We start from the raw sequence: 11,736 nt of genomic DNA, 5'->3' as shown, positions 1-11,736 counted from the left end.
GGGAGCCTTTTCAGTAATGTGGTTTAAAAGTGTATTTTAGAGAATGGGAGTGGAGTGGATCTGGGGAAGTTAAGAGGTGCAGTGGGGGAAATAGAATCAAATTACATTGTACGCAGATGTGAAATTCTGAAAGAGTAAAATACAAGCAATTTTCGAATGTGATAGAGCAGCAAGTGGAATTTTACAATCAGCTTCTGTAGCAGGTAGAAAGAAAGCACACAGATAAATAGGGAAGTTAATGAGGACTCATGGTAGTCATTACTTATAATCATAATAATGATTGCTAACATTGATTAATGGATGGTGGTGGGAACTACCATAATGTAAAAACTTACAAGCAAAAAATAATGTCAAATCTGTTAAGAATGGCTCCAGTGGTACAAAGGCAGGATGGGAAATGGCAATGCTTACATTTGAGCCCAGGATGGCCTCGACTTGTGGAAATCCTCCTCTTAGCCGGCACCATACCCAGCTTCAGGGAGTCTTAACAGACACGTCATATTTGCAATCATGGCTGCAGATGATTTTTCATAGCCTATAAGAATAGTAGGCTGTTTGGAGATAGCAATTCTACATTCTTCAAGGTCTGCAGCCCTCCACATTTCTTCTGTTCACCATAGCCTCACAAACCACAGCCCTGAGATAGTCTCCTCAGTAAAGTTTCTTCACACACATAGGAAGGGCTGATTCTCTTCTCACACAGGCTCAAGACAGAATTCCAAAAAAGAGTTTCTGCTAAATTTCTAACTGTAAATTTAGCCTGTGTCATCCTTCATCTCCAAAACATACCTGGCTTGGCTCTTCTGTGATATACTAAACAGTCAGATTTATATATATTTGCATTGGGCTATTGTGTACATCCATATGACAGCATTCATGCACACATACGATGGCATCTTTGTTTGGAAAGCATTTAGGATCCGGCACCACAACTGTGGACACTTCACACAGCGCCAACCACAAAGGCCACTCTTCAACAGCCATTCAACTTGAGCAGTGCTTCTGGACATGCAATGCCGAGGGAAGGGCTTAGCGGAAATGTGACTCTGAAAATGTGTTGCTTTTTTTTTTTTTTGAGATGAGGTTTTACTAATCTAAGCTGCCCTTGAGCTATGTTGCTGAGAATGGATTTGAACATCTGAGCACCCTGATTCCACCAAGCGTTGGATTAGAGGCATGCACCCCAGATGGTGCTTGGGGAGCCTGGCATGCTGTGCAAGCGAGACAAGCATGTTACCAACTGAGCTATATCCCCAGCCACTGAGAATTATAATAAAAAGAAAAAGAAGAAATATAAAAATATCTTTTACTCTATCTGGAGGAAGAATTTTAATCACAAGGAAAAGGTAACAGCTGTGATGAAAAGCAGTTTACAAATGATCTAGAATAAAAAGGGGGAAAAAAAGTGACAGAAGAGGAAGGCAGAAATGGACCATGCAGAATAAATAACCAAAGCATTGCTGTTAGAGACCAAAGGACACATCAAAGAAAAATACAGCATTTCAACAAGGGTGTTAAACATGGAAAAAAGCCAAAGAGAGCCAAGGGCTTAAAAAAAAAAAAAAGTGACTAAGTAGTGGTGTATGTTGGCAAAAAGAAGTGAAGAGATGAGAGGAAGGAGAAAATTTATAGCAGAGGAAGTTGGTGTGGAGTTTTCCTCTCAAGACGTCCAGCAAAGCAAAGAAATAAAAGTATGGGAGGCAGGGCTGGGGCTGGAACACCATGAACACAGCAACAGGGCCCAAAGCAGGATATTTCAGTTCTTTCTTTCTTTTCATTAACTGACCCAGATTTTCTTGTTTAGAACCAAAGACAACTGCAGAGTTAAAAACTCTTTAAACTAAACTACAAAGATCCTAACCTTTGTAATTGCCTCTTGTTCCAGATAGCACAAAATATAAGGACTGTGATAGAATTAGGTGTCAGTGTGCATTACAGCACAAACATATCCTACTTCAGAAGTCAGAGTGAGTGCAATTTTGTAAAAGTACCATTTGAACTAGACAGCCCATCTTCCTCTAACCAACCAGCCCACGTTAGACAGATGCGATTGACCTGCTTTTCTTCGCACACTGAAATCCAATGCTCCAACCCAAGAAGCCTTTCACAAAGGTCAGTTACACAGGACAGGCTAAAGGCTGTGGAGAAGTTAAGGCTACAAATAAAGACAACTGAATAAAGGAAAGGGAAGCAGATGTCCTGCTGCTAAGAAGCAAAGCTGGCACACTAGAGCCCTCCAAAGCCCAGAGGCTTAAGTCAGCAGAGAGGACACTCAGCACCATGGAGCCAATCCCCCTCTCTGACTGCTCAGTCTCCCCGGCCCACGTGCTGAGGTTACGGGCATGAGCCGCTACGATTGGCCACATAACTAATCTTTTAAAATGTCTTAATATGTATGAGTGTTTTACATCCATGTATCAATGTGCCCCAGGTGCATGCTGGATGCCAAAATCAGAAAAAGGGTGTCAGAGGTCCTAGTACTGGAATTATGAATGGTTATGAACAAACATGTGGGTGCTGGGAGTCAAACCCAGGTCTTCTGCAAGTGTAAGTGCTCTTAAAACCTAAGCCACCTCTCCAGCCCCATGAAACTAATCTTAATCACCTAAGTTTGGGTTTTAAATCAAACACTTAACATTGATTTTTCAACTTTTATTCAAGATTTTAAGATTTAGTAAGAGCAAATTGTTTAAAAAAAAAAAAAGTCTCACTCTGTAGCCCAAGCTGGCCTCCTCATCCTTGTAGCAACCTTCCTGCCTTGTCAGTGCTGGCTGGTTACAAGGAAACAATCCCATCGGCCTGACTCCGGAGGGCACAGCTGTTGACTAGAGTAGACACAGAATTCCGTGTTTTACATTATCCTTTACCTTGGCTGTCACAGCCCAGCATGGATAGAGTCCACCTAAGCAATCCCAACGTAGTTTCTCCTGCACAGAAAGCCTCTTTAGAACCAGGAACTGCTTACTGCAGAGATCCAAATACTCTAACCCTGGGTACTCCCTGGAGCCTTCCTTCCTGCAGGCCTCACTGGACTGTCCCACTGTGCGACTTGCTGGGACACTTGGCCGCCTTGTTCTCAGAAGCCTAACCAAACGGCCTGAGCATCACCACCTCCTCCCAGTTTTCCTTGACCTTCCTCTCTAGGAAGACTTTGTAGGCCTTTCCCGTGCCCTTCCCCTCACGTTTCCCAGCTCTACCCTGCCTCGCTGCTTATATTCAGCCACAAGCTATGAATTTAGGAGCTCTTGCATTTCGCACTGTGGTGACAGCTGGATAGCCCCTCCCATGATTCCGTTGAGCTTTTTCAAGACCCTCTCATCCCCACCCCAGACTCCAGTCCCCAAATCTTCTAGAGTCATGGTCTCCAAAGCCATGCTCCATCCCATCTGGGCAAAGTGGGTCAGGGTTGGGGTGACTCAGCCGGAAAGCGCTCACTTCCTAACCCTGCACACCTGCCCTACACTGCTGCTGGAACACAGTCTGGACCACCTCCAGCGGATGTTTTCCTCGTCCCTGCAGAGCAGCCGGTGCCAACCCTCCCCCCACCCCCTGCCCCGCCCCTTACCCCAAAGGCTGATCTCCCGGGACTCAAGTGAGTTGGGCTCTAACCACTGACCGTCCGACACATCCACACCAATGCCCTGGCCGTTAGCCAGCTCCACACGGCCATGCAACCTCAGACAGAAATCCTGTTCAGCCCAGCCTCCTTCCTGAAGGTCCCACAGCCACATGCCTGCTTCTGCATTCCAGAAGCTAATCCTCATCTTGCAGTTCGGCATGGCTCAAGCACCAATGCCCACCAGGTCACATTTCCAGTACCTCCACTGCCTCCACCATCTGCAGATACCCATTTGCGTTGTCTCTAGTCACTTCAGAAAATAGTCTATGCTCAGCCTTCAGGTAGGTTCCAGACGTTAACTACTGACCAGACTTCTAACCTTGATCTCTTTTAATCCCTTCTCCAGTCAAGATAGCAAGGGGTCAAGGTCTTGCCCCAACTCAGGAGCCTACCTGGGTGTCCTCTGATAGGCTCTCCTTTGTTCTTTCTTGACACCCCTCTGGAGGGAAATCTTGTTTTCTTTCACTCAATTTTGGAATGGCGACTAGAACATTGAGATGGCAGGCAAGCACTCCATCACCGAACTACATCCCAGCCAAGGCAAAAGCTATCTTGGAGGAAGATGGCTACGAGGAGAGAGGTGTGCTGCCACGGCTGCTGGATGAGGAGGTGACAGGCAGGGTGGCTTCTGAAAAAGCCTGCCAGAAGCACGCTATATCCACTGTGCTAAGGATGGAGAGTGCAGTGACGTGAATGGGACTACAGACTTGAATGAAAACCAGAGCAATAACCTACAAGCAGAAGAGGAAGAGTTGGAACAGCAGTTGGGCCTTTGAAATGTGGGAAAGAAAAGTCCAGTTTGACCAAGGCCTTTAATGACAGCTAAACTATTATTACAAGTGGTCACAAAGGAGACTTGGAACCTACATAAGAGGATGGGGGTGGGGGGTAGGGAGGTCAGGAGCCAAACAAGAAGAAACAGAGTCCTAAAGTTAGCCGAATATAAGACACAATCCCTCCTCCCAAGGTACTGAGGTGAGAAAAGCAGCTTTAGCAGCAACTTCACCTTTCAAACCAGGTCTGAAGAATTTCAGATGTCAAGGAGTGAAACCAAATATTCCCAGGGCCACATCTGTTTTTGAAGGAGGCAGTAGGTTACCTTGGAGAATACATGTGGAAGACAGCAGTTGGCCTGGAGAGTGCAATCCACAACAGAAGCCCTCGGCTGTGCAGAACAGCGGTCTTCAGCATTTTGAGCTTTCCTCAATCCATGGCTATTTTCTCAGGGCCAAGGGTCAAAGATGGCGCTTAGAACACCCCGTGTGCTGGCTCGTGACAAGCCCATGAGCTAGCACTTCTACTCTGTTTGCAGATGAGGAGACTGGACGACAGAGGTGAAGTGACTTGTGCAGGGTCAGAGGGCCCGTGAGTACAGGCATGGTCTGATCCCAACCGACTTCCCAAGCCTGCAGACTTTACAGGACGGAAGTCCGTGAGGCCTCGTTCCATCATGAGAAAAGAGGGGGCACCTCTGTGAAAGTGGGTTGGCTTGTTAGGATACTTGGAGGAGATACTTCTCTTTGAGAGAGAGCCAGAAGCATTGCCAGGGACAATTTTACACCTGATGTCCATTTGCGGGGAAACAAAACAACAAAACAGTAGAAAGTTTATCTTTGCAGTGCCTATGGATGAACCCCTTTCCTCACAATGCTGAGGGTAGCCATTTTCTAGACACATCAGGGAAACCCTGCCCTGGCCTCTGAAGGCAGCACTCTCCACTCCAGATGCCTGCCCTCCTGGAGTCTCTGGCAGTTGTGCCCTTCTGCAGCAACTTGGTTTGGCTGGGGCACAGGATTATCCATCCCCAGGAAATGCCTCCCTCCGGTCCAGGCAGGGATCCCAGCACACACACTGCTGGTGGAGGGAGGGTTGATGGAACGCTTCCTCTCTGCAGGTCAAGATCTGGGGACCACCTGGGGCCTTAAACCCTCCCCTCCTGGCTGGGGAAGTGCCCAGTCCAGTGCCCCTTCCATGGCCACCTCCCCCTCCTGGCTGTGTGGGGGCATGAATCAGCTCTCACAGCTTGTTAAAAGCTGGACCTCTTGTTTTCGTGCCCTCACCTCAGGAAACAGAGTTACAGCCTGTCCAGCTCTACTCAGCAGGAGGCCAGGGTCCTCACTTTATAAACATGCCCAGCCTGTAAGAGGAGAGGGCACTGCCATGGTATGAGACCAGAGCCCAAGGAGAGAGAAACCCAAGAGTCAGGAGCAAGGCAAGAAAGCAAAGGGATAAGAGCAGAGGAATCTGAACAAAAGCCAACAAGGGTCTGAGAGAGCTGAATTGCAGGAATGGCTCTAAGGATGCTCTGGGCTGGACAAAGCAAAGGAATCCTGGGAGGCTGGAAGATCATCTGCTTGGTTGTGTCTCTACTCCTCCAGCACCCAGGAGTTAACGGCAAGTGTTACTTCCAAGCTCAAGGTAAGGAGGACTGATGCTTAAGGGGAAGAGGAGGGCAGTGGTGAAGGCAGAGGTGTGACCCTGTACTCAGGGTATCCACCCGTGGAAAAGCAAGGGCTGCGTGGAGGTGTGATGCAGATTCTCTCCCACCCCAGACCATTCTCATTCTTCCCCAGCCCCCTGCCACTATGAAGGGAACTATTTCACTCTGGGTGAATCTTGGCTCCGCAAGGACTGTTTCCATTGTACCTGTCTGCATCCTGTTGGTGTGGGCTGCTGTGACACGTGAGTGGCCATGAATGGCCAGGGGGAATGCCTCTGATGTGACTGGGGGATGGCCAGAGAGTAACTAGATTTCTGTGAGGCAAGAATAAACAAAAGAGTATCAGGAGACTGCAGATGTGAAGGCACCAATGAGAGGGGAGTCGAGGTAGATTGGAGAGAAGTACTCCTGCTTAGAACACTAAGAAGTCCTTCTGTGGGAATAGAGAGCTGTTAGGGGTGCTGGGGCACACTAAAGGAGGACAGGGAGGCTGGTCTGAGGAGGGAGGGCAGGCTGTAGAGGTGACTTTTCACTGCATTGACTCTCCCAATCTTTGGTTCTCTAGGTCTCAGCATCCCATTGATTTCCCTGCTGGCTGTGAAGTACGCCAGGAGGCAGGAAGCTGTCAATTTTCCCTGGTGCAAAAATCTGACCCTCGGCTGCCCTGCAAAGGTGGAGGACCCGACTTAGAATGGGGCTCAGCTAACACCCCTGCTCCTGGGGCTCCTGCTCCCCACTCCAGCTAAAGGATCACCCAAATGCTGGCTGCTCACTGCTGCTGCCACTTCCAGGGAAACCACTAGCAGCTGCCAATTTACTCCAAATAAATAAATTAACGCTCCAGCTGAAAGCCCGTTTCTCATTGCCTGTGTTCTGAACCCCAGGTGGGAAAAGCGGGTCCCACTCGAGTCCAGGTGTTGAGTTCTCGGTGTCTTGAAAACCCAGTGCCACAGCGGGCAGGTGAGGCAGTTTCAGATAGTTACGCTGCTGGTGCTGGGACCTGGAGCAGCGTAGGAGACCAGGGTGGGGCTTGTGGGGAGCACTTTGATGGGGAGGTCCCAGCTGAAGGTGTCCACAGGCACCTGCTCAGGCCCTGTCCAGGTCGAAGGCTCAGGCTCTTCCAATGGGGGCAGAAGGACCAATCCTGGCTCTCGGGACGTTACAAATTCAAAATGCAATCGCCACTTCAAGGACACTGCAAAAGAAAGAGAAAGAGATAGAGACTCTAAAACAGCGGCTCTCAACCTGTGGGTTTCAACTCCTGGGAGGTCCAAGGACCCTTTCACAGGGTGGCCTAAGACCATGGGAAAACACAGATGTTTATTTTACACTGTGATTTGTAACAGTAGCAAAATCATAGTTATGAAGTAGCAACAAAATTGATTTTTATGGTTGGGATCACCACAACATGAGAAACATGACTCTAACTATGTTAGAGTCGCAGCATTAGGAAGGTTGAGAACCACTGCTCTAAGAACAAGCAGAAGGCCAGGAGTGGTAGCATAGGCCCGTCCCAGGACTCGGCGAAGCAGGAGGACCACCAATTCAAGATCAGGTTGATGCCAGCTGGAGGACTTCATGAGACCCTAATATTAAAAAACCAACCAAACACAAAGCAAGCAAATGGTAGGTAGTAAAAGCCGGTGACAAACTGTCTAGTAAACTGAAAAGCTCAGAGCCATCAAGATGGCTCACAGGTTAAGGGGACTTGCCACCAAGCCTGATGACGTGAAACTGAGCCACAGGACCCATATGGAAAGAGCCAACTCTAGAAAGTTGTCACCTGATCTAAACACACACATGCGAATGCCCTGATCTACACACCAAATAACACAGTTAGGTCAGTTAACATTCTCTGCCAGGTGTGATGGCTCGTGCTTTGATTCCAGCACTCAGGAAGATGAGGCAGGGCAGGTGGAGGCAGTCTGAGTTTTAGACAGCCTGATCTACATAGTGTACTCCAGGCCAGTCTAAGACACACAGTGAGAGAGTGAGAGTGAGAGAGAGAGAGAGACCCTATCTTTACAAAACAAACGAAAAAACCCAAAACACATACAAAAAAATTTTTTAAAGAAAAAAAAAAAAACAAAACAAAACAAACCAGAATGTATCCATAAAGAGGAAAAGGCACAGGGCAGAGAGCTTTGCTCGCTTTGTTTTTAAGGAATCTGGTGTGGACATGTTAGCCAGAGCTGCCATTAAGGACAGCAATATCACGTTTCTAGTAACCCAAGATCAGGACGTCAAGGGCAAGCGGCCTGAAGTAAAGGTGCTAAGGAACCAGAGGTCAGCGCCTTGTCATAGGGTCAGGAACAGTACTTTTTAGAGCTGGTAAGAGTTTAGGGGTCAACACATCTGAACACGAGTGGAAGAAAGTGTGAGGGCCGGGCTGCAGGTGGGCGGGCACGCCTGGAGGGCTTTAGGGGTCAGGGCCCACGACGCTCGACCCAAGCCCAGCGGTCGCTCCCTACCCACAGTGTCAGGTTCTCACCAACGGCAGTGCAGAAGCCAGGGGTACAGCAGAGAGGGATGGGAAGGGAGAAGCTGGTTCTGGTTGTATGTAGGCAGGACTCCTGGTGCCGGGCATGAGTCACATGGGACACTGAAGGGGCAACTCCTGTCCCGCGGCGGCGCTGGTACTCAGGCTGCACTCGCTCTTCAGTTTGCAAGCTTACTGAAAACTGGGAGCAAGAAGAGAGGTGTGTACCGGCAGGCATTTGGAAATACCAACGGTAGGTTAGAGGTAGCCCTGAAGCCCCCAACTTCCACGTCTACAAGACACCCCTCTTCATGCAGGTCCCTTTTCCACCCTGGCCCTTCAGACTGAGCACAATAAATGCTGCTCTTTCTCACCTGTAAACAAGCTACTGTTCCTTCCCCTAAGTTTAAGGTCCCCACCACGTCCTCGCCGAGTCTGTACACAGATTTGAAGATACCAAATGTCCCAACTTTCCCTCGGCCATCACTGATATTGTATAGATCTGGGAAGAATACAAAAGGATACTGTTTATACTGGGGAATATCTAGGACTGAGTCTCAGAGGCCAAAACATGGGGTTCTTCATAATGGGGACAAGACACTAGTGGACCCGTGAAGAGATGTGGTAGACACTGAGGAAAGGGTTGGAGCAGGGCAATTCTGAGAGGATTCTTACGGAGGCTGCGGCAGGATGTGGCAGCCATGAGGCGCTCCCCAGCTAGCTCAGCTAGCCACGAATCCTTCTTCCCACTTTCATCCTCCTCCAAGAACGGACTAGATGGAGCCACAGCCTCATCCTGGGGGAAGTGGACATCTTGAAGACCTACAATGAATGAACAGAGGTAATGCTGGGAGGCATCAGACATGTAAACAGACAGCTAGTTTTAGACTCCGACCTGTGAAGGCTGAAGGGAACCATGCCTGAGCTCTACATCTCAACCTACTCTCCACCCTTCAACCCCAGCACCATCCCCAAACCAGGAGTCCCTGCAGGTCCTCTGAGACCATGCTTCATAAGCCTCTATGCTACCCCATCCCTCCAGGAACCTAACTTACCAGTCAGCACAAGAACTCTCAAAGGGACCCGGAGTAAAGTGATGGGTGAGTTGACCCGCTGACAGCCTATGGTCAATTTGTAGACGTACTTGACGGACTGACCCCGGAAGGAAGGTGGTCCCTCTGTGGGCAGCACTTCACTGTAAGAGTCTGGTTGGGAAACAGTAGTCAGGGTAGCCAAATCCTCCCTCCAGGAGACTTAGCAGGCAATCTGGGGTTAGGGGACAATCACTCACATGATTTGGATTCTCCAGGGTCTAGCCTCAGGTCACAGAACAGGATTTTTGGTGGAGTAGAAAGGATACACTGACCCCTCTCACCTATGAAAATTAAGAAAGATTGCAATAAAATGACTGATTGTCTTTTACTGAGAACTGCCAACTCTTCCTGTTGTAATATGGGAACACTCTTATAGCCCCAAATCAACAGTTCCCTTCCCCTACGTCACTGATGTGCTGGTGACCGTGTCATACAAGAACAATGACTTCCTCTCCCTCCAAGGCAAATAAATAATCTGTCTCTAACCTCGGTGTGGCAGAAAGACAGTCTGGCTGTCAGGCTGGACATCCGGCTGACTAGAGTCAGGGGGTGGCAGTGCTACCCGACTCTCACTGGCATGGAACTGGCAGTGGATCTGGGCACTGGCCCAGGCCAGAGCCTCACTGTGGAAGAGGAAAAAGAAGGAATAAGAAGATTGTTTGACTTCACAAATGCTGTCCCTACAACACTGTCTGACAAGATCACCTAGGTCAGGCGACTGTCATAGTGACCAGGGAATCCAGAACCCCTCCCCCAAGTGAAATCATTACACAGTGAAAACTGCACCGAGTTCAAAAGGAGTGCTAGAGAGAGGAGGGGCAAAGGAGGGTAAGAGTCATGTCCTCCACATCTTTTGTTAAAAAGCCCATCACTACAATGAGAGCACAATGAACAAGGAGGAGGCGGTGATGGTAGTGTAGCTACAGGACAACCAAAGCTCTGATTTAGAACGAGCAGTGCCAGCCTTCCTCCCTGAAGGGGCACCGCCTTCAGAACCAGCATCCCCACCTGGATGCAGAAGTGGCAGTCGGAGGCAGGGGATTAGTGACAGTCACCACACATTCCAGAGCCTCCCCCGCCAGAAACACAGGACCTCGACTCAGCTCCGCTACCACTTCAATCATGGCAGCTCCAGAACCAAATCTGGAAGGAAACAGAGTGCCAGAAGTCAGTACAGGGGAAGGGAGGAAGGAGTGTCTAAGACCTAGGGATGGTTTATGTCCCAGGGGGCAAAAAAAAATGGCTTTTTTTCAAGTTTCGGTGCGGGTGGAAAGCACTGGCAGGTGGATGGGGTAGGCGGTACTGCCTGCGTCGCTTTAGCCCTAGACTTCTCTGCGCCCGGAGTCGGGATAAGGGCCCCTGCGCCGCCTCCCGCGGGCCCCTATCTCGGTCCCCACTTCCCTTGAGGCTCCACGTCCTAACCCAGGACACCGTCGCCCATCCCGTTTCTGGATCTAAACGCAGACTCTTCCACACGGGGGTCCTCACCTGGCCGCCCCTCCGAGACCGGCTCGGAGCTCGGTGGCGTCCGCGGTGTCAGTGGCGCTACAGAGGCGGGACTTCCTTTGTCGCATCGCAGGGTTGAGGAGCCCCTTCCGGTCCGGCCTGCGGGGTGCTTCCGGCCGGAAGGGGCTAGGGTGGTCCCGGGGCTGCGGGTCACCTCCCAGCGGTGGCACCTGAGCGCGGGCGCTGGGGACCCCGGCCGGAGGGACCCGGTGCCCAGCCCTGGAGGCCCCGGAGCCGCGGCCCGGGGCAGGGCCGAGGGTGGCCGCGAGCTCCCGGGCGGGCCCCAGGGGCGGTACTTTGCGGGCAGGTACCGCGGCTCCGCCCCCGTCCGTGGAGCTGGTGGGCCTTCGGCCGAGCGAGCTAATCACCGCGGCCCAATGACAACAAGGCCCAACCCTTCCCGCCTAGAGACGCGACCCGAGGAGAGCCCGCGGCGACTTTATTGCCGTAGCCACTGCCTCTGCAGCAAGAGCTCTCTTGACTTAACCCAGATACCAACTTCCCACGGCTTTCAGGCCCTCCTGGACCGCACCTAACTGCAACTGGCGCCCGCGTTTCAAAACGTCAGAAACGTGTCAGAGGCACCCGAGACCACCGA

General features: G+C 50.3%; 2 protein-coding genes across 3 annotated transcripts; one reads left to right on the top strand and one right to left on the bottom strand.

The window, feature by feature from the left end:
• Positions 1-2,637: 2,637 nt before the first annotated feature.
• Rgp1 (RGP1 homolog, RAB6A GEF complex partner 1) lies at positions 2,638-11,251 on the bottom strand. 2 transcript variants are annotated; one of them, XM_021658439.2, is made up of 11 exons: positions 11,121-11,251; positions 10,641-10,775; positions 10,119-10,255; positions 9,830-9,913; positions 9,594-9,743; positions 9,214-9,360; positions 8,913-9,040; positions 8,551-8,740; positions 7,142-7,254; positions 6,266-6,373; positions 2,638-5,180 (listed from the first exon to the last, which is right to left on the bottom strand). In XM_021658439.2, the coding sequence occupies exons 1-11, from the start codon at positions 11,204-11,206 to the stop codon at positions 5,175-5,177; spliced, it is 1,284 nt and encodes a 427-aa protein (XP_021514114.1). In that variant the 5' UTR covers positions 11,207-11,251; the 3' UTR covers positions 2,638-5,174. The 2 variants fall into 2 exon arrangements, with proteins under 2 accessions (XP_021514114.1, XP_060234620.1); XM_060378637.1 differs by having other exon boundaries at positions 6,266-7,254.
• Msmp (microseminoprotein, prostate associated) lies at positions 5,180-6,805 on the top strand. Its single transcript, XM_021658443.2, has 3 exons — positions 5,180-6,037; positions 6,193-6,301; positions 6,625-6,805. Exons 1-3 carry the CDS (start codon positions 5,908-5,910, stop codon positions 6,803-6,805), a joined length of 420 nt encoding a protein of 139 aa, XP_021514118.1. The 5' UTR covers positions 5,180-5,907.
• Positions 11,252-11,736: the final 485 nt, after the last annotated feature.

This window comes from Meriones unguiculatus, chromosome 1 (genome assembly GCF_030254825.1).
Source record: "Meriones unguiculatus strain TT.TT164.6M chromosome 1, Bangor_MerUng_6.1, whole genome shotgun sequence".
Classification (NCBI taxonomy): domain Eukaryota; kingdom Metazoa; phylum Chordata; class Mammalia; order Rodentia; family Muridae; genus Meriones; species Meriones unguiculatus.
This window is presented reverse-complemented; position numbering and strand designations above follow the sequence as displayed.

Bases quoted from the DNA above. Each gene is read 5' to 3' on its own strand.
- Msmp (XM_021658443.2), top strand. From the start codon at position 5,908: ATGGCTCTAAGGATGCTCTGGGCTGGACAAAGCAAAGGAATCCTGGGA. The intron at 6,038-6,192 runs GTAAGGAGGACT...ATTCTTCCCCAG, and splicing joins GTGTTACTTCCAAGCTCAAG to CCCCCTGCCACTATGAAGGG. The intron at 6,302-6,624 runs GTGAGTGGCCAT...TTGGTTCTCTAG, and splicing joins GGTGTGGGCTGCTGTGACAC to GTCTCAGCATCCCATTGATT.
- Rgp1 (XM_021658439.2), bottom strand. From the start codon at position 11,206: ATGCGACAAAGGAAGTCCCGCCTCTGTAGCGCCACTGACACCGCGGAC. The intron at 9,744-9,829 runs GTGAGTGATTGT...TTTCCCAACCAG, and splicing joins CCCTGGAGAATCCAAATCAT to ACTCTTACAGTGAAGTGCTG. The intron at 6,374-7,141 runs GTGCCTGTGGAC...CTTGCCTCACAG, and splicing joins CCTGGACAGGGCCTGAGCAG to AAATCTAGTTACTCTCTGGC.